Source organism: Lagopus leucura, unplaced genomic scaffold, assembly GCF_019238085.1.
Source record: "Lagopus leucura isolate 7727_CA_CO unplaced genomic scaffold, USGS_WTPT01 Super-Scaffold_73, whole genome shotgun sequence".
NCBI classification, from domain to species: Eukaryota; Metazoa; Chordata; class Aves; order Galliformes; family Phasianidae; genus Lagopus; species Lagopus leucura.
The window spans coordinates 72,279,293-72,297,186 of NW_024962252.1; the positions used below are offsets into that span (position 1 = coordinate 72,279,293).

A 17,894-nucleotide genomic window follows, 5' to 3' on the forward strand; every position below is an offset into this window, starting at 1 on the left:
CCTATTTTAAGAAGACGTATCCATTTCAAACAGATCATATATTCAGACATATGTCAGTTCATACTACATTAATCTCAGGAGAGTTAAAGGAAAAAGAGGCAGTTTAATGTAATGAAAGCAGAGGGAGATCTACACACATGAAAGCTCACTTGTTCTTTTCCTGCTAATTCAACCATTAGTACAAGAAGCTTTGTCCTAAATGTACTGCCTTTCTTATTTTGCGTTTCAACTCAGTATAATTGAAGTTGCTCATACACGGAATACCTGAAATAACTTAGCATTTAAGAAAAGTTTTCACATTATAACTTATCCCCAGTGAATGAAATAATAAAATAGGATATATATTTTTTTAAAAAGCTTACTCAAAATCTGGTAACAGTTTACACAGTTATGCAGTTGTGAGGAAAAACAGAAAAGTGACAAAGAATAGCAGTTTTTCATAGAAGGAACATGTGGAGGAGCTAATATTGTATGTAAATTCAATGAATGATTCAAGATGTAAATGGGAACAGGAAGGAGGAGAAAGTGAAGGTTAAATGACTGCTTAAGACCAAAAAGAGTTGTAGAAATAAAAAACTTGCTTTACCTTTTCAGTAGTTCCTCACATCTTCAGCACTGCCTGAAGAATGCATGATTTAATTATAAAATCATACTCTTCTTCTAATTTCTCTGTAGCCTTGTAAAAACAAGATTATATAAAAGATGATTATAAAAATAAGATGACTTAGTCCAAAATAACTCTCCTCACTGGAAGCTGTTTCTTCTTAAGAGTGCATGTAATAGATTGCTCCTTTTTTTTTTTTTTTTTTTTTGCATGAAGTTCAAAAGGAGATATAAGTGCTCAATGTATTGGCTTATACATAAAATAAGTATGTACATAAAATCCAAACTGCTTTTCTGCCTATTCATCAACTATGAGGTTGATAAACCAACGGGTGATTGGTTTCACTTTTATTTAATTTTATAATTGTGAACCTACTTGTGATTTAACATGAGAAATGCATTAAAAAATTGCAAACTATTTGATTTTTTTTTATCTAAAACGGTAAAGGAGGGTAACTTTTGAGCTTGTTTTCCCCATTAGTCATCTGGGAAAGGAGTATGTGTAAAGTCAGCATTATATGCTAATAGAGAAGTGCAGCCTGTATTTGCTGTGCAATAGCTTCTCCAAACTTGCTGTGTAATCACATACAGATGAAGACTGTGTGATTTTGTTGAATCCACTTTGAGACCAGAGGATATTTGTTGGATGATCTATTTTGGAGGGGATGAAAGCTTAGATTTTTATAGTTCAAGCCTGATAAAGAAGAGAAAAAAAATACGATGAGGGAGAAGACTGAGAAAAGGAGGGGGGGAAGAAAAGATACCAAAATTAATTACTTGCTTTTGTTGCAGCCAGGCTCTTAAGTCAGTCCCATCAGTTTTCAGTTGTGCATTTGGGTAAGGCTTAGCAGAGTCTCACACGACAGGCAAATATAAAATGTATATGTCTTTTTGAAGACTGTATACAAACAAGTTGCTGACACCCAAATGAATGGGAGTTTGTTGTGTTTTGGTTTTCTTTGCTTTTTAAGAAGAGTTTTCTGTATTCTGAATTTCCTCAAGACAAAATTAATTGTGATGAAAGCAGGCTCTACCATTCAGTTCATTAGATAATTTTCTGAGTGCTTGGAGGTCTCCGAAATGTAGATCTCAAATATCTTTAAAGCAGAATGGTTTCACCATTTTCAGTTTCCAAGGCAGGATAACTGGTGCTGTCTTCTGGCTCCTGTTTGGATGTGAACTAGTTCAGGTGATGCACTGGATAAAGACATTCCATCCTTATATGTTATCTTAAGCACAGAATGTAGAGGACTTCATTGGCCTATGGACTAATTTGCCTCAGCTGTTACAAAACAAAAGACCTGCTTTTCTTCAACAATTTTGCCCTGTCACTCAGCTCTCCTTGGGTGTAAGTAGTCAGTCTTTTCATACAATGGATTTAGATTGGCACTTCCTCAGAGTTTTCCCTGATTGAGCCACGCCAGACTTTTTGTGATCCACTGGTTAGTCAGCCCTTTTTCCTGGTTGGGATATTTACACTTCCCTGGACCTTCATTTTGAAACTCATCCAACAGTTTCTTTGAGCTGTCATTCTTCAGAAAAAGAACTTTTAGCAACTTCAGTGATACAGCAAGCAAATTGCAAATTTTGATGATAAGCCAACTTTATATAGTCTTTATTAAAAAGAGATTTATGTCATACGCAAAGATTTTTTACTCGGGTTTTTTACTCAGGTTTTCATCTCAGGAAAATTACTCCTTTGTGCTTTTTCTGCTTTTTACAACCGTCCAGCTGAAAGCAGGCTTCAATCTCTTAACATCATAAGAACCATATCATCCTGTCTCTAGCAAAGGTTTTCTTAAAATCTCAAATTTATTGAAACTTTTGGCAATACATATAAAGCTTTGAACAGTGGGCACACAGACCGTACTGACATATGCTTCAGGTTGTACTAAGGCCTCTTATTCCTTCTTCCTCCTCTGTCAGCATTGGCCACATCTACTGCAGGAGGTCATAACCTCTGTAAACTACATGTCAGTAGCTTTCTACTCATGCACTTGATTTGGCCAAACTGTCTTATGTTACTCAGCAGAGAATATCATTTCTCTCTCGAGTGGGAAATGGTAAAGAGTTGCCTAGAGTGGATCCATATGGAAAAAAGCTATAAAGAAGATGCTTCCGGACTTGACACTGACTTTTCAGGAAGCATTCTGGTCACTTTTATTCCACGGTACTTTGACCTGCCTCTAAAAAAGTGTGCACGGTGAGCAGCACGTTTGGTGAAAGCTGCTAAAAGTGTTTGAGGCCACTGTCAAAACTGCACTTAGTAGCATAAGGAAATAGAGTAAGTAAAGCTTCCAGCTAACATAAGAAAAAATAATTAAAAACACTGGAATTCTGTGCAATGAGTATTTACATTTGCCATGTGCAAAAAATAAAAGCTTTTATTTTTAAGTAGCTTTTATGTGATAAAATGGGTCAACTGTACTTGCCACAAATTTAGTTGTGAAAAGAAGAATTCTGAAGTTGGCTTTTTAAATTCTTTGTAATGTACTCTGTCACTGTTGTAAGGTTTTTTTCTCATGGCTTAAGTTAAAAATTAAAAAAAAATATATTTAGGTGGCATTTTACTGAATTTTTGTGTTCTGTAATACATAATTTCAGTAAAATGTATTGGAGAGCTAACATAAAGAAAACTTCGTACTGAGGAGTGAACTGACCAGAAGGAAATTGGCAAGAGAAAATGAGGAAGTATCAATATTATAAATTATTCACACTAACTTGTACACTGGGTTTTAAACAGATTTTTTTTTTAAATAGACAGCCTTTTAGTTGATGCTGTGCCAGCTGTTGTTAATATATTTGTATACATTCTTCTTTTTTGTTTAGAATCAAAGCATTTCGAACCCTCCAGGAAGCACTCAAATGCAACTATGAGCATTGGCAAATTTGGGAGAATTATCTTCTCACCAGTACAGATGTTGGAGAGTTTTCAGAAGCAATTAAAGCTTATCATCGGCTCATGGACTTAAGAGAAAAGTACAAGGACACACAGGTGGGGAAGTTTTCACATTAAGTCATTCTGTATGTTTTTTCTTGTAAGACAGATTACTGCTGATACTGGTATCAGTAATGATAGTGCACATACCAATGAAGTTATGTAGTCAAGCTATTTAAATTTATCTGCACTAGAAGACTTAAGTATTTAAAATAAAAATGAACAGGAAAGCCTTTTCCTCAGGAAATCCTCAGATTGCCTCAGGTTTTATAGAAGGGTAACTATGAAACTGGCAGTTTTCAGGTCTGTTCCTAAACTGAAGGTGCCATCAGTCCACACTGTTGTCGCATATCTCGCATAGAAATCGTATACGTTATTTAGCATACAGAAAGGCAAGCTTTTCCCATGTGTTTGAAAATTCTACAGAAGGTCACTTGAAAGCAAGTTATGTTTAATGGATTGAATGTGTTAGTAGAACATTGATTCTTAATAATCTGGAACAAAGGAAAATATTGGCAGCACTTTGCTCATCTTTCATTTGTAGTTCAGTTAATATCTTTGTCTGTAAATGAATGCTTTAGATAAAATCCAGAAAGCCTACTTTAATGGTCGCCAGTGACATATAACCTGGCCTAAAACCAGATTCTGATCTAAGCGGGGTTCTGTGCACTCAGTGAAAACAGCAAGGTGAATCTGAAAGGAAATCTGAAGAGTGCCTTGAGGAATTATCAGTGAACTGCATATGAGCGTTCAGGGATTTTATTTGTAGCTCCAAGGTTAGGGAATGCAGCTGTAGCTGGTCTTTGGAGTCAGGGGTATGTCTCTTTTCTTTTCCATAAAGTGACTTAAAGGAGCGTTTGTAAATCTTGGGTGGTTGAGTTCGGTTTTGAGGAAAGGGAACTGACTAGTTTTGATAGTGGAAATGTATCGCTTGTTCATGGGTTTGGGAGGCCTTGGGGAGATGGAGTACTAAAGCTTCTTTCAGATTACTGTTGAGTATGTTGTACATGAGCACAGTACTGTTATGAAGCCAACCATACATGGGATAGCATTATGTATAAATTAAATATTTTGAGTTTTGTACGGCTGAATATTAAAGGCCACTGAAACTCTTTGCATTAAAAAGTATATATGAAAAACAGTCTCATATAAGGTAAAGATTAGTCTGTTTAGCATATTGTGATTCTTGTGAGGTCTGTGATTATTCAGGGAACATTTTATAAATAATATGCTTTTTATGGCTTGTTTCCGTATGTGCTAATTCAAAAATAGTTTTAGAGGTGGTGTACTATATCTTTATTCTTTATTCTGGTTGATGTCTGAGTAGGAATCAAGCATCCTGTTTCTGCTCATTCTAGATATTTGGAGATGATACATGCTCCTATTAAAGTGGTTATTATCAAGTTTTATGTAGGATATTTAATTAAAGTATTTGGGGATATTGCTTCCAATTAATTTCTGGTTTTGTTCTGTAACTTTTTCACCTCTTTTCCCTAAAACTTTTAATCTTGCATTACTATTTTTACCCAGAATTATAGACGTACTATCTATACTACATTTTTTTTATTATAACCTGGTTTTAACTTTGTGTGCTGTTATGCGATATGCTTTATGACTCCCAGTATAGCTCCTAATACAATTTACTTATGTTGAAGCATTTTACTGTTGGCCAAGGAAAAACTCAGAGCCTGATTAAGAGTTTTAGAAAGACTTTAATCAGTAGTCTTCACAAGAAAGAGAAGAATGTTTCCATAACAAAACAAGATCAAAAATGAAACGCATAAAACTTTTGAGACTGTTTACAAAGCTCAATTTATGAGCCTCTCCCGTTTGCCAACTAGCCTTCTCTAAGCAAAGATACGCTGTGAGCTTCTTGTGCAATTGTATTTTAATGAAGTACAATCAGGAACTCGAGTAAGTGGAAGCATGCACCTCGATTTCCATGCAACACAGAGCCATCTTCTCTTGGGTTGTATTTCTTATTTGTAGTAGTCACAGATTTTAATTGATAGGCTATTAAGCTATATAGTAGTAAATTAGAAGGTTGGAATTTGGAAAGAAAGTACACAAATACTCTTATTCAACTGAGTTTCTTCTAGAACTCAGAATGCGTCAAATAAGGGTGTGCAACTGAATTTGTAATTTGAAATGTCCTCAGTTAGTGTAGTTAGAGCAATCATTTGTAAATCGCTGCTTTCTTTTATTAAAAGTAACACATTCCTATCTTTGTGATTTCTGTTGGATCATTGCTGTCTTTTTCCACCAGATTTCTGAATTCAGAAAGGAGCTTTGAGAATAAATTATTGTAGTTATTAAATAATGATGTTGTCATTGTGGCAAAGATTCTAAGATTAAATTATCATGAAAATGAATTGATGTATGTTCAGATTCTGCAGACCAAATTTCATAAGGAAAAGCTTGAACAACCTGAACACCACAATAAAAGATTATGGCAGAGGAAGTACTTTAAAAGTCCCTGTTTCCTCATAATCCATTATAATATTTAAAGCATGCTTTTTTACCTTCCTTTCTTACTAGTTCTTAAAATTCTTTGAATTTCTTTAACTGTTTTTTTATTCATGAACTTACTGAGAAATACAACTTGAAGACTTCACTTTTATTGTTATGCAATAAATCGTACAGACTTGCTGAATTATTTGCAGCTTCAGCAGGTGGATCAGTCACTGAAAAATACCTGATGAAAAAGCCTTACCTGTCAATTAAGCCTCTGAATTATTAGTCTGAGCTGTAAAATACAGCTGAGAGATTTCTGCAACTGCTAATGATGTTGCTTTGTACCACATGCCCTTTCTTGGAGCCAAGACTTTTTTTTTTCTTTTTTTTAACTTGGAAAGCTGCAGTTCTGCGAATAACAAAGTTGTTTTGCAGGTGGAAAAGCAGTTTTGCTACATTGCTTTCAGAAACCAGATCTCCATCCTGTACTGTGAAAAAAATGAGTTCAGAAATATGGAGAAGTGGTTCCTCCACAATTTTGTATTCTTGAGAAACTGACAAAAAGTTTTTCTGTTACTTTTTCCATTACATATTGTCCTTTTTTCATATTGTCAGACTGTTTTTTAATAAGAGGCTGCGAAGGCATGTTTCAAGGGGATTCTGAGGAAAGAGAACAGGAGTTGATGCTTTGTCCTTTATAATAAATCCTTAATTTGGGGATTGGGAGGGCACAAGGGAGAGCTCATTGTCATTTTGGATCTGGTATCTGAGAGTTCCTTTTTTATTGAGTGCTGTCAATCCTTATTTGCATTAGTTAAGCTTCCGGAAGTAGTTGGATGAAGTGAATTTTTATATGAAAGGAACTGTTTGGAGAGCAATTCTGAAATAAGATTGATACCAGTCATAGCATTTAAAAGCAATTATATTTGTTAGTATGTCCAGATGGGGTCTTTAGCATTCAGAAAAGAAAAGGAGTAAGAAGAATATAAGTGGTGTGACATCCTAAACAGATATTCTGCATAGTTGATCCTGTCTGGCATAGTTTATTAACAGAGGCAAAAGAAACAAACCCTACTACTTGTATAGGATCCTGGGCAGCAGAGCATTGCTTCATTAGTTCAGCCCAATGGCAGCTTAACTCCCTCAAAGGTATAAATTAACATCTAACACTGAAGGCAACTGTCTAAAAGGGAAAGCTGTGTTGGACTGCTAATACTTCTTGACAATTAGCACAATTCACTTGCTATTCTTAACAGCTTTGTTTAACAATTGGGCACAGCCAAGTAGTGTTAATCATTAATTAGTATTTAATGTGCCCTGTAATTTGGGGTTTCACACTGGCTGTATGTTAACTGCTGTATGTTAACTGGCTGTATGTTAATGCTTGTATGCTGAATAACCAAAAATAAAAAATTATTATGATTAAAGTGAAAGCAAATCATTAACTATGGGAATAAGAGTTACTTTTCAGTTGTTAAATCCTACTGACTGAGGAAACTTTTTTCACATCCAAATAAAATACTGTCTATAGAGCTCTTGTTAACCATAGGTGATGTATACCTGAACTTTCATGATTTAGAGGAGCAATTCTGATACTATGGACTGAGAAATTGATTGAGAAGTCATGTTTACATATATGAATCCTCAGGGCCAGCTTTACTTCCTTTTCAAAACAGATCACAATTTAATGTTTCTTCTTACACCTCTTCTATGTTATACTAATGAAAATGTCAATATTTTCTGGTGTTTTTCTAGCAAATATTTAAACAATACCTGATACATTTAATGATAGGTTTTATTTCTTTCGTTTCTGAAACATAAATGCAATATGAGTTTCAAAACGTTATTTTATGAAGAATATGCTATTTTGCTTTGGGAGTGAGGGTTGCCTTTAGGTGATGTTCAGATATTTCTGGTAATGCCTGTGAAAAAAACTGGGGAAAGATTTATGGTGCTTGTAGGTTTTTTTGTTTTGTTTTGCTTTTTTACTTTCTGTTATATATGTATCTATTTCATAACATTGTCAGCTATTTCAATTTGATAAGGATGTTTTTCTTGTCTGTTTTTCATTAAAGTCAGTAATTATTTCATAGGATATAAGTTAACTGAGTAATTTTTTAAAAAGTTGTATTAGAACAATGAAGTATCATAGTAAACTTCACATGTTTTATTTCAAGTGTAATAAACTCTGATGTGATAATTTTTATTTTACTTTCAGAAGTAAAAATCCGGGAGTGTTAAAGTTGGGAAATGAGTGGGGTTTTTTTTAACCTACACTTATGAATGCAAGCATTAGGAGACTTCCATGTATTTTTATTTGTTGCTCTCTATTCTGTGCTACACAAGAAAAGTAGCTCTCAGTAAGCCACAGCTTACAGCTTATACAGGTTTTATTTTCTTCTGATTTAATTGAGTGCCTTTATGGATTTACACTTGCTGTTTCAGTTTTCCTGTGAAATAAGATTCAGTGAAACTGTCTTCTGAGTGTCCACCTCTTCAAAACACAAAGTTTTGTTGTTTTTCTGCTTTTGGGACAGGATAGCATTTCATACATGAAAAGAGCAGCTCCTATCCAGTTCACCAGCAGGTGCAAGTGTTCAGCAGTTCTTCAGGTCAGATCCCACATTCTCAAGTCAGTGACTCAGATAGTAGAGTCATCAAATGAGTGCTTGTAAAAAGTTTCATTGAACTGACTGACTTCATCAGAAATGCATTAAACAAAATTTCCAGGGCAGCATGAGTTGCTTTCCAGTTTCCAATCTCATCCAGTACATATCTATAAAGGCAACTAAACAGAGGTCCTGTAAATAACGATGTCTTCCATTACCTCATTGCTCTGTTCAGCCTGTTTACTGATCTTTTTTGCAGCTATATTGTAAGGTGAAAACATCTTCATGATGCTGCCATAATTTTCTATGCCATTCTCTTTCACATGAGCCTATCAGTGTAACCCGTCATATGTGTCTTAGCTCTTTCACCCTGTTATCTTCTCCAACCATGGACTTGGAGTTTAAATGTTTAAATGAAGTTTAAATTAGCTGAATTATTCCCCTAATAAATACTGTATTTGCTATGTGGTGCTACATTTGTTTCTTTATACCGATGCTTATGTTGATTTGTGTTGAAATAAACCTTCTTTCCTGTTGCTTTTTTAAGGTTTTGGCTATTCTGGTCAGGGCAGTAGTAGATGGAATGGCAGATCGCACTGGAGAGGCAGCAAGTGGATTGAAGGGGAAATTGCAAGAGCTGTTGGGCAGAGTGACTTCACGAGTGACAAATGATGGGGAAATCTGGAGACTTTATGCCCGACTTTATGGAAATGGACAGAATGATAGCAGTGAAGATATTGAAAAGGTAAATGTATTCTGATTTCTGTGTTATGGATGCACACTATACAAACTTTGTTTTCCAGCAAATTAAGTACTATAATAAGACATGCTGTTGTTCCAATAAGCTTATCGTGTTTCTACAGCATGCATTTTATTATCCAACAAAAGCAAGATATTTTACATCATTTTTAAATTAAAAAAAAATTATTTATTTTATCAGTGTTTCATTGTAAAGCATCCTAACACAATACACGTTCATTGTCCTGGATTCGTAGTCTGAAATTTTTCTTGGCAGCAATCTGATAGCTATATTATATTTTTATTTTTAATAGAAATCTTTGATTCTGAAAAGAAAAAATAGTACCTTCTGGGAAAAAATGTATCATAATGGCATGATCCAATGGCAACATAAGCCATCTAAATTCTTCTTTGGATCCACAAAGAGAAAATGAACATTAAGAACATCTGTTACTCAGAGTCTCCAGTGCAAGAGCGCTTTGCGCTTACACAGCTTAAAATGAAATTAATACAACTTTGTAATTCTTAACCTGTTATACTGTAGGACCCCCTCCGTTACCTCTCTATGGTTTAGCTATGTTAACTTCCATCTCTTTTTCCTCTCGTTTCCCAGGAAATTGAGTTGATTTCATTCCCAAAATTAACCACTCAGTATTGCTGCGTTTACTTTTGTGTATGCTAGAAACTACTTTGCATTTGGTGTTGAATTTCCAAAATTCAAATAGCCTTGCATACTCCAAAAATACTTACAGGTTATGAGATCTTCACTGCAGCTGAAAATACACAAGGTCAGCAATCAGAATATGTTTCCTAATGGGGGTTTGTCTTTGGCCAGGGCAAAAATGTCTGTCTGGAAGGTTGCTTGTCACTTGATGTCAAGTGTATTATGCGTATGGTTGGGCCCACAAATTGTATGCCTTTACAGTTAAAATTGGAATTACTTGGGCCTTGCTCAGTGTCTTCATTTTCAGGCTGTGCCTGTGAAATGCCTTGTTTAGTCCTTTCTCAAGTTCATTATAACTTCAGGTCTTCCCCTTTTTTTTCCTTCCCTGTTTTTCTTTACTACCAAACAATAAAAGGGATTTGGCCTATTTAGAATTCAGAAATACAGACTCTGCAATATCCGGTAATATATCCACAGATTCTTACTCAGACATGCAAACTAGGAGAGGCTCTGTCTATACTATAAATGTAATCATTTCAGAATCTGGTTACATCACAGTGTTCTTCACTAACCCAGTTATAAACATGGTTTCAATTTGTGGAGTAGACATGACTTTAACTGAGTTTTCCTAATCAGACTTGTTATGGAACATACGGCCTAGCCTGCCCTGCAAAATGCAGTCATGTTTATAAATACTTATGATATGCTCCCATGTAAATCCAAGTATTCTAGTGTGATGCACAGAGATGAATCGTGGAAAAGCAAAACTGTCTACAGTCACAGCACAAACTAGTATAAAAATCAATTTAAATATACTAGATAGTCACTCATAGCTTCTTTGATATCAGATTATAAAGTATAACTGAAAAACACAAGTATTTACTTGCCAGAAGTATCATTTAATGTCAAATATTAAGTTAATATAATTATATGTAGAAGAATTCCAGATATATTGTTGCAATTTTCAACCCGTTTTTATTGTTGAAAAGGTCCATGATTCTGAAAAGGTATTATTTTCTGTTTTGTGGCAACATAGAACAAAGAGATGGGAAAAGATCTGTCATAGGATTGTGTTTCTCCTTACAAATGTAAGGTTTGACCATTATTCCATATTGTAATGCCTTATTTAGTGCATATCTAATTATATTTAGCCTATGTTTTTCCCAGAACTTAATTTGAAATAATGTCTGGCTGGCTATTGTAGAGATGTTATTTTGTTGTTGGTTTTTGTTTGTTTGCTTACCTTTCTGTTCTGCTGTCATATCTGACACCATGAATCACTTGAATCTACAGCTATGATTTACAGCAGTTTATTTATATACATTGAATCAGTTAGATGGGCGTTAGGAGTGAAAACTATTAACTTTTTTTTTTTTTTTTTTAACCTAGAATATATTTACACTCACACTTTGTAAGTAGTTGACTTTTTGTAGCTGACTTGCCACTTCATTGAGAGCTTCTTTCTTTGCTGCCCTACACCCAGTACACACCTTTCCCACCAAGGACTCTTTCCAACCTCCAAGCTGCCTACCTGGATTCTGAAAACCTTTTATTCCATAACCTTTGGGTAGGTCAGAACTTTTTCCTTCCAGAATAAATTCAGGTTTCAGAAGTGCAACCAACCAACCAACAAGGTTTTGAATTCTTTTCCATCTCTGACAACAAAACGCTCTAGCTTGTTGCTCTGACTCATTCAACAAGATTAAAATCAGGCTACTGTAAAAACTGTTCTCTTGGAAGTTTTTCCTTCTGCTGCTTAGTGCTACCAGCAATTAGAACCTAGTTTGTTCCAAAAAAGAAATAATCTGCACTAGTTTGACTTTATGCACCTTTATTGCCACTTGCAGCCATTCAGCATGAGCAGTTCAGTCACCTGGGCAGTAGTGATTGAAACTCTTGCTGGGAGAGAGAAGGCAGAAGCTTTTGGGCTGACAGTCCCTAAATTTCATCCATCATTGTTCAGCAGCCAGAAGGCTTTGTTGTGCTCTTGCCATGTACTGCACTGACAGCTTTTTCTTCCTTTGTATAATACTTAAACTTTTCAAAAATAAGTGATTGAAGAGTTGTTTTTGAACTAAGCCATGCATCTTTTCACGTGCATTTGTCTCTGGTGTTTCTTTCACTGTAGAAAGATCAAAAAAAATAAGAAAACAAAAATGAATTTGTTTCTTTTTTTTTTTTCTTGCTGATCCATGTGCTTTGGTTTAGTTAAGTAGATTTTTAGATTTCAGAGATTCACTAAAATTTTTTAGATTTTTCTATGAATGCTCAATGCTTATTGTTTTGGAGTAGCTGTATGTCCTGACTTACATTCAATTCACAATCTCCTTACATTCAAACATAACTTTTAATTTCATTCATGAACTGCTTATTTCTTCCTCTGTGTACTGGGGTACTGATTCCAGTACAGCATTATGAGATTTGTTCTCTAGTTATCAAAAGTTAACAGAAGTTACAATAATGAGATGAATTGGTGGATTTTTTTTTCTTGTCCTTGTGCCAGAAGAAAGCAATTGTTTTCCTTTACTCTCCATGCATCTTCCTGCTCCTTGTTAGATGCTTTTTCTTAATGGGAAACCCTCCTGTAGTGTTGTTTGTTTACTTTCTCAGTTTATTTTATTCACACTGAGAACTGGTACAGTATGGCAACTAATAGTCATGTCTGTAAAATACTAACCAAAAATACATACATAGAAAGAATGCTTTGATGTATTCAGTTCTGCATTTAATTGTTACAAAATTACTATTCAGTGTGAGTACAAGTCTTTTTCCCTTTTCATGTGCATTCAATTATGATGCCTTAGCAAATATGGGTCACATCCATCAGTCTAGACAGATTTTTAGAAGATAAAAATGAGATACATGTTACTTTATATGCTTGTCATACTTGAGATGCAATATTGGTGAATAACATCTGTGTTACAGCTGGTGCTTACCATTGCAGAAAAGGATGCTACTTCAACTTGCAGAAAATTAAGCACTGTAAAGATATGTTTATTTTCTTGACTGATCACCAAATTTATAGCCATTAAAAACTAAATTAGTCTTCTAGTTTGTTTTCATGAATACTGATTTTCCTTTCTTTCCTTCCTTGCAGTCACTTCAGTGTCTTACTAAGGCACATAAATGTGAAATTCAATCAAATGACTGGGAGAAAGATGTTTCTTCTTTTAAGGAAGTAGCAAAAGGAGCCATAGAGATTGCATATGGTATGTCCTATCTGAAAAGAGCTTATGCATGATGACTGTAGCCAATATTTATTAAGGAAAGTAATAAAATTTTGCCTCATTTATTATGTTTATTCCTACTATTTGGAGTCTTCTAACATAGAACATTCCAAACTTGGAATAAGGTAGAAATTGTGTTACGTGAGTCAGCAAACATGAATGGTAAAATGATAATTCCTTGTTTTCCAATATCTTATAGAACTTATAGTTTATGCAATGTCTTACAGCAGTTGTATAGCTCAAGTGTAAATGCGTCAGTAATTCAGTTCTCAAATTATGACATTTGATTGCCAGTGCCATGCCAGCATCTCCAGGATAGGTACTTGTATGTATAGTCAAGTAAGAGTAAACTGTGCTGTAGTATGTATTTGAGAAGGATTCTTTTATAGACTTACTGGTTTTGGATTTTCCCAAAATTACTTAGTGTTCTTTTTGAATATCCCAAAAAGGAATACTGCAACCAGTAAGTATAGATGATATCGAAGTACTTCTAATGACTGCCGTTGCTTAAGGATTATTGCTGTTGAAGTAATGTGTTTTTGTTTTGGGGGCCTTCTCCTCTGTGTTTGAATTCTAGTGGCTATAAAATGCAGTAAGAACAAATCCAATAATCAGGAGGCTTTGCAGATACTTTCTTCAGCTCGGCTTAACTTACGTGGCTTGTCGTCCAAAGCAAAGGTAGGAATGTTTGAATTATGTATCTTTATTCAGTTACTGGTCCCCATTTTTTGGTTTTATGTCATTTACAGACAAAATAATATCTTTCTGTCTTGGTCAATCTTCAGAAAGATGTTTACTTCTACGCTAAGGATTCCATTTGTACATAGTCTTTTACTAACCTTCCCACTACAATTTAACTGAAATAAACCTACTATTATAAAATTTCAGTGCTATCTTTCAGACTGAGTTAGAATTCTATTTAGTGTTGGGCATCCAGACTGAAATGTTTGGAAAAAATCAGTCATTTTCAAGACTTATTCCTTAGTGTGAGTAATCATGGGGAGGAGTGAAGCAGTCTGAGAAGGAATGGCTTGTAAGCCTCTAAAAGGGAGAGAAGTGTGTCCAGACTACTTTGCATCGCAGTTATTTATTTAGGAAGAAACTCATTTTAGTTTGTTTTTTATGGATATCTTATCAATTCAGCTAGTAATTATTTAGAAAAGGTTACTGCATTTGAATTATGTTTAGCTTTTGGAGCTGTAGTTTGTCCTCCATAGCCAAAGAGCCAAGTCTGTTTCTGCATCGTTATTATCCTAATTTTACAGTGTATCTCAACATGAGACACTGCCGTTGTTTAACTGAGGTCTGATACAGAACACACTTTTTTCAAAGTACACTTAATATCTTATTCCTCCTGGCTGTGTGTGAGGTTTTATAAATGTGAATTACAGAGTATAAGTTTTATAACCTGTGCTTAGGTTACGAAGTGTTGATCCATCATCAATGTGTTAAACTTCACTTGCTTTCTTTTAAATCCTGCAATTTTAAGGATAAGGACCTAGGAAAGCTATATAAAGCAGACATAAGTGAGCTCCATAACTAACTGTGCTTACAGATACTAATATATGTAAGTCATAGGAATGTAGTAGAAAAAAGTCACGATTTATATGTTGTGTTGTGATTAACAACATTATTTAAGAAAAAAAAAAAAAAGAGCCTGAATATTGGCAATGACTATAGAAGAAACAGGTTTACTTGACATAGATGATAAAAAGATCTACTGGTGTTTTTTCTTACCATAACAAAGTCTTGAAAGATTAAGAATAATTGAATCTAATGCACTGTTTTCTTAATTTCTGAAGGTGCTTCTATGTTGTTGGCAGGTAATGGTGTCTCTGAGTTTTATGCCATTTTGCAGAAAGCTGACATGTTAAATAAAAAGCTGTTAGTGTGACTTAATTGTGTTTGCATAGTTTCTGATATGTCATCTTTTATTTGAAGTCTAACTGAATCTCTAAAGTGTGTTTGTGTTGATTGTGGTTTGAAAACTCAGCCATCTTCTGTAAGGTGAACTATTGAACAGGTGTTTAGGAGTGTTCAAAATCTGCTTTAGAGTCCTCTTTTCCTGCCTCATCACCTCATCAGTGTGTGATTGTTTTGTGTTTAATTTTTTCTTTCAAGAGAGAAAAACACACAAAAAAGGCTAAGAGCTGACTCAGGAGTTACGATTTCAGAAAGAATGAAGGAGCAGTGAAAGTAGGCTTTAAACAATAACAATCCAAAATGTTATTGTCAGGACATGCAGGTGGACCATATTAGTAGGTTTTGGACTGGTGAGACAACATTGCTTCTCAGATTTCTGACCTCTACTTAGATCTCCACCTCTGCGGATCCAGTCCCAGCTTAATGCCACTCCCATAATGTAGCCAGACTCTGCTAAAGGCTGCCCCTAGAAAATGTGTTGTTAACAGGCTCCTTTCTGAAAAGAGCTTTCTGGGCAGTTGCATGCTTTGAAGTAGAGCACATTGGGCGCTCTTCTGCACCTTGGCGCCATGCGTCATTCAGATCTGACAGGCAGGGTCTTCCAACAGGAGAGAGGTCCTGGAGCTGTATTGTAAATGCATGAAATGTGGGTACTGTTGTGGGAAAAGATGAGGCACAAGCCCAAAGAGCAGTGGTGCATGAAGTCTCCCCAGGCTGCGTCTAGTTGAATAGAACTCTTTAACTGCATGGGAAAAAAGAATAAATAATTGTATCATTCTGTTCTACTGAGCTGTTTTAGCCAGAAAGAACCAAACTTTTCTGTCACATGAGGTTTGAGGGCTGAAAGTCAGAGAAGTCTCTGTACTTGTATCAGAAACATGTTCCTATTTTTGTGGAAGATAGTCCTGTCACTGAACCAAGGAACATTCTGAAACACACTGACGACTTCGGTTCAGGCTTTTTAAGTACTTGATATATATATCTGTATTGTTCCATTATGTTTTGATGATACAACGATGACAGATGTACTCCACAACAACTTTTGTTTTCTGGGTTTGTTTTTGTCTCTACATGTTGGCTTCTTCTTATGACAGATGAAGTGTGATTCACTTCCCTTTTACATAATAACGGAGAAACATATGTTTGGGTCCCCCTGCTATGCTTATGTGGAGCAATAGCTCTTAAAGTCTCCATATTGCTCAAGTGACAGATTCTGGTCTTGCAATAGCAACTTGTTCTGGTTTATCTCCATTCAGACCTTGTGTATCTCAAGGCTTCAGACTACCTTCCCCCTAGTTTTCTTGTAAAGATGTGAATTTTATGATGGCTTCTGAGTTAGGTGCTGTTTGTGTTCTTTATTGTCTTACAGTCTTTAAGAACAAACTATTTTCATTATGTGTCAGTATTTTGTCTTCTCTTATATGACATAATTATGCACAGATGCATGTCTCTGCCCATACATGTTTTGACACCAAGTACACAAGTTTTATTTGGGTTTTTGGAGAAAATGACACAACAGTATGAGACACTGAGAAGATGGCCTCTAAAATCCACAGATAGTATTTAATCAGCAGGCGAATTGGTAAGCTGTAGTTGGCAGTCTGAGGAGTTGTTTTTGGTTTGAGTTTCACAGCAAAATCCATAACATTCCGTGCAATCGGGAGTCAGAGTGTGCAGTGCAGTCAGATCAGAGACCCAACCTTCCCCTCCTCAGAGGGATTTGGTCCCTTTGAGGCACCTTCTGTTTATTAGTTGCAGGATGAACTACAGGGAGAGCAATAGCAGTGTGAAAGGCAGCGGAGTAGTGGTGGGGAGGCTCCTAAGCTCTCTCCCCTGAAACAGAGAAACTATAAATGTAGTTTAAACTAACGTTTCTCTCTGTTGCACAGCAACGCTTTGTAGAGGTAGGAAGCCATGAGATTTGCAGTGAGATCGCTGATGAGGTGACGACTGTGGACAACTTGATTGCTGAACTCCAGGAACTGAGCAACCAGCTGAGGGACCAGGGCTGAATCAGACCAGATTTCGTGACTGGGACACAAGAATGATGTATTTGTTTTGTTACAACTTTTTACTGATGAAGTGTAACAATTCTAAAGCAGCTACAGCCTTAATAAACGTTTTTCTGAACACTGCTATTGCTGTGGTGAGCTTTTTTCAGATAATAGACCTCTTAAGATCCTTATCTGCTCTTGTAGCGTTACGAAGTCTGCCTCCTCGGGCCCAGATTTTCTGGCAGCGAGCCGGCTGTGTTTATAAGGCGATTATTGAGGATTAGTTCTGGCTGAGCGCATGGCGCGGGCGGCGCCAGGCCCCGCGCGGCGCCCCACCCACGGTGCGAGCCATGCAGCGCGAGAGGTGCCGGGGCGGAGGAGCTGGAAGACCAGCCGGCGGAGGCGGGAGCTGACGCCTCCACCCTCAGCAGCGAGGCGCACAGCCAATCGGAGGGCGCGTCTTTCTGCAGCTGGCCAATCAGGAGCTGCAAAGCCACCGCCATAGTTGAGTCGCTGAGGCGAGGACCGGCCATGAGGCGGGCGGTGCGTGGCGGGGCTGGGGCGTGAGGGAGCGCGTGTCGGGCCGGGGTGTAGAGCAGCAGTAAAGGAGTGTTATTTCAGTGCTCGAAGGTGAACGCGTCTTCACGTCTTTGTAAAGCTTTGTATCCCTGTAAAGCTGCTAAGAATGGAGAATGAATTGTTTACTTGCCGGGATTATTACGTGAGGCTCCCACAAAATTATTG

The 17,894-nt window shown here is 36.2% G+C and overlaps 1 protein-coding gene across 2 annotated transcripts in view; it reads left to right on the forward strand.

The window, feature by feature from the left end:
- Window positions 1-17,291, forward strand: part of TTC27 (tetratricopeptide repeat domain 27) — a 103,565-nt gene extending 86,274 nt beyond the window's left edge. For both annotated transcript variants that reach the window (XM_042891509.1, XM_042891515.1), the window contains 5 exons: window positions 3,433-3,598; window positions 9,152-9,349; window positions 13,104-13,215; window positions 13,811-13,911; window positions 17,046-17,291. In XM_042891509.1, coding sequence (XP_042747443.1) covers window positions 3,433-3,598; window positions 9,152-9,349; window positions 13,104-13,215; window positions 13,811-13,911; window positions 17,046-17,168 — 700 coding nt within the window. In that variant the 3' untranslated portion in view covers window positions 17,169-17,291. The remainder of the gene's footprint in view (window positions 1-3,432; window positions 3,599-9,151; window positions 9,350-13,103; window positions 13,216-13,810; window positions 13,912-17,045) is intronic.
- The last annotated feature ends 603 nt before the right edge of the window (window positions 17,292-17,894 follow it).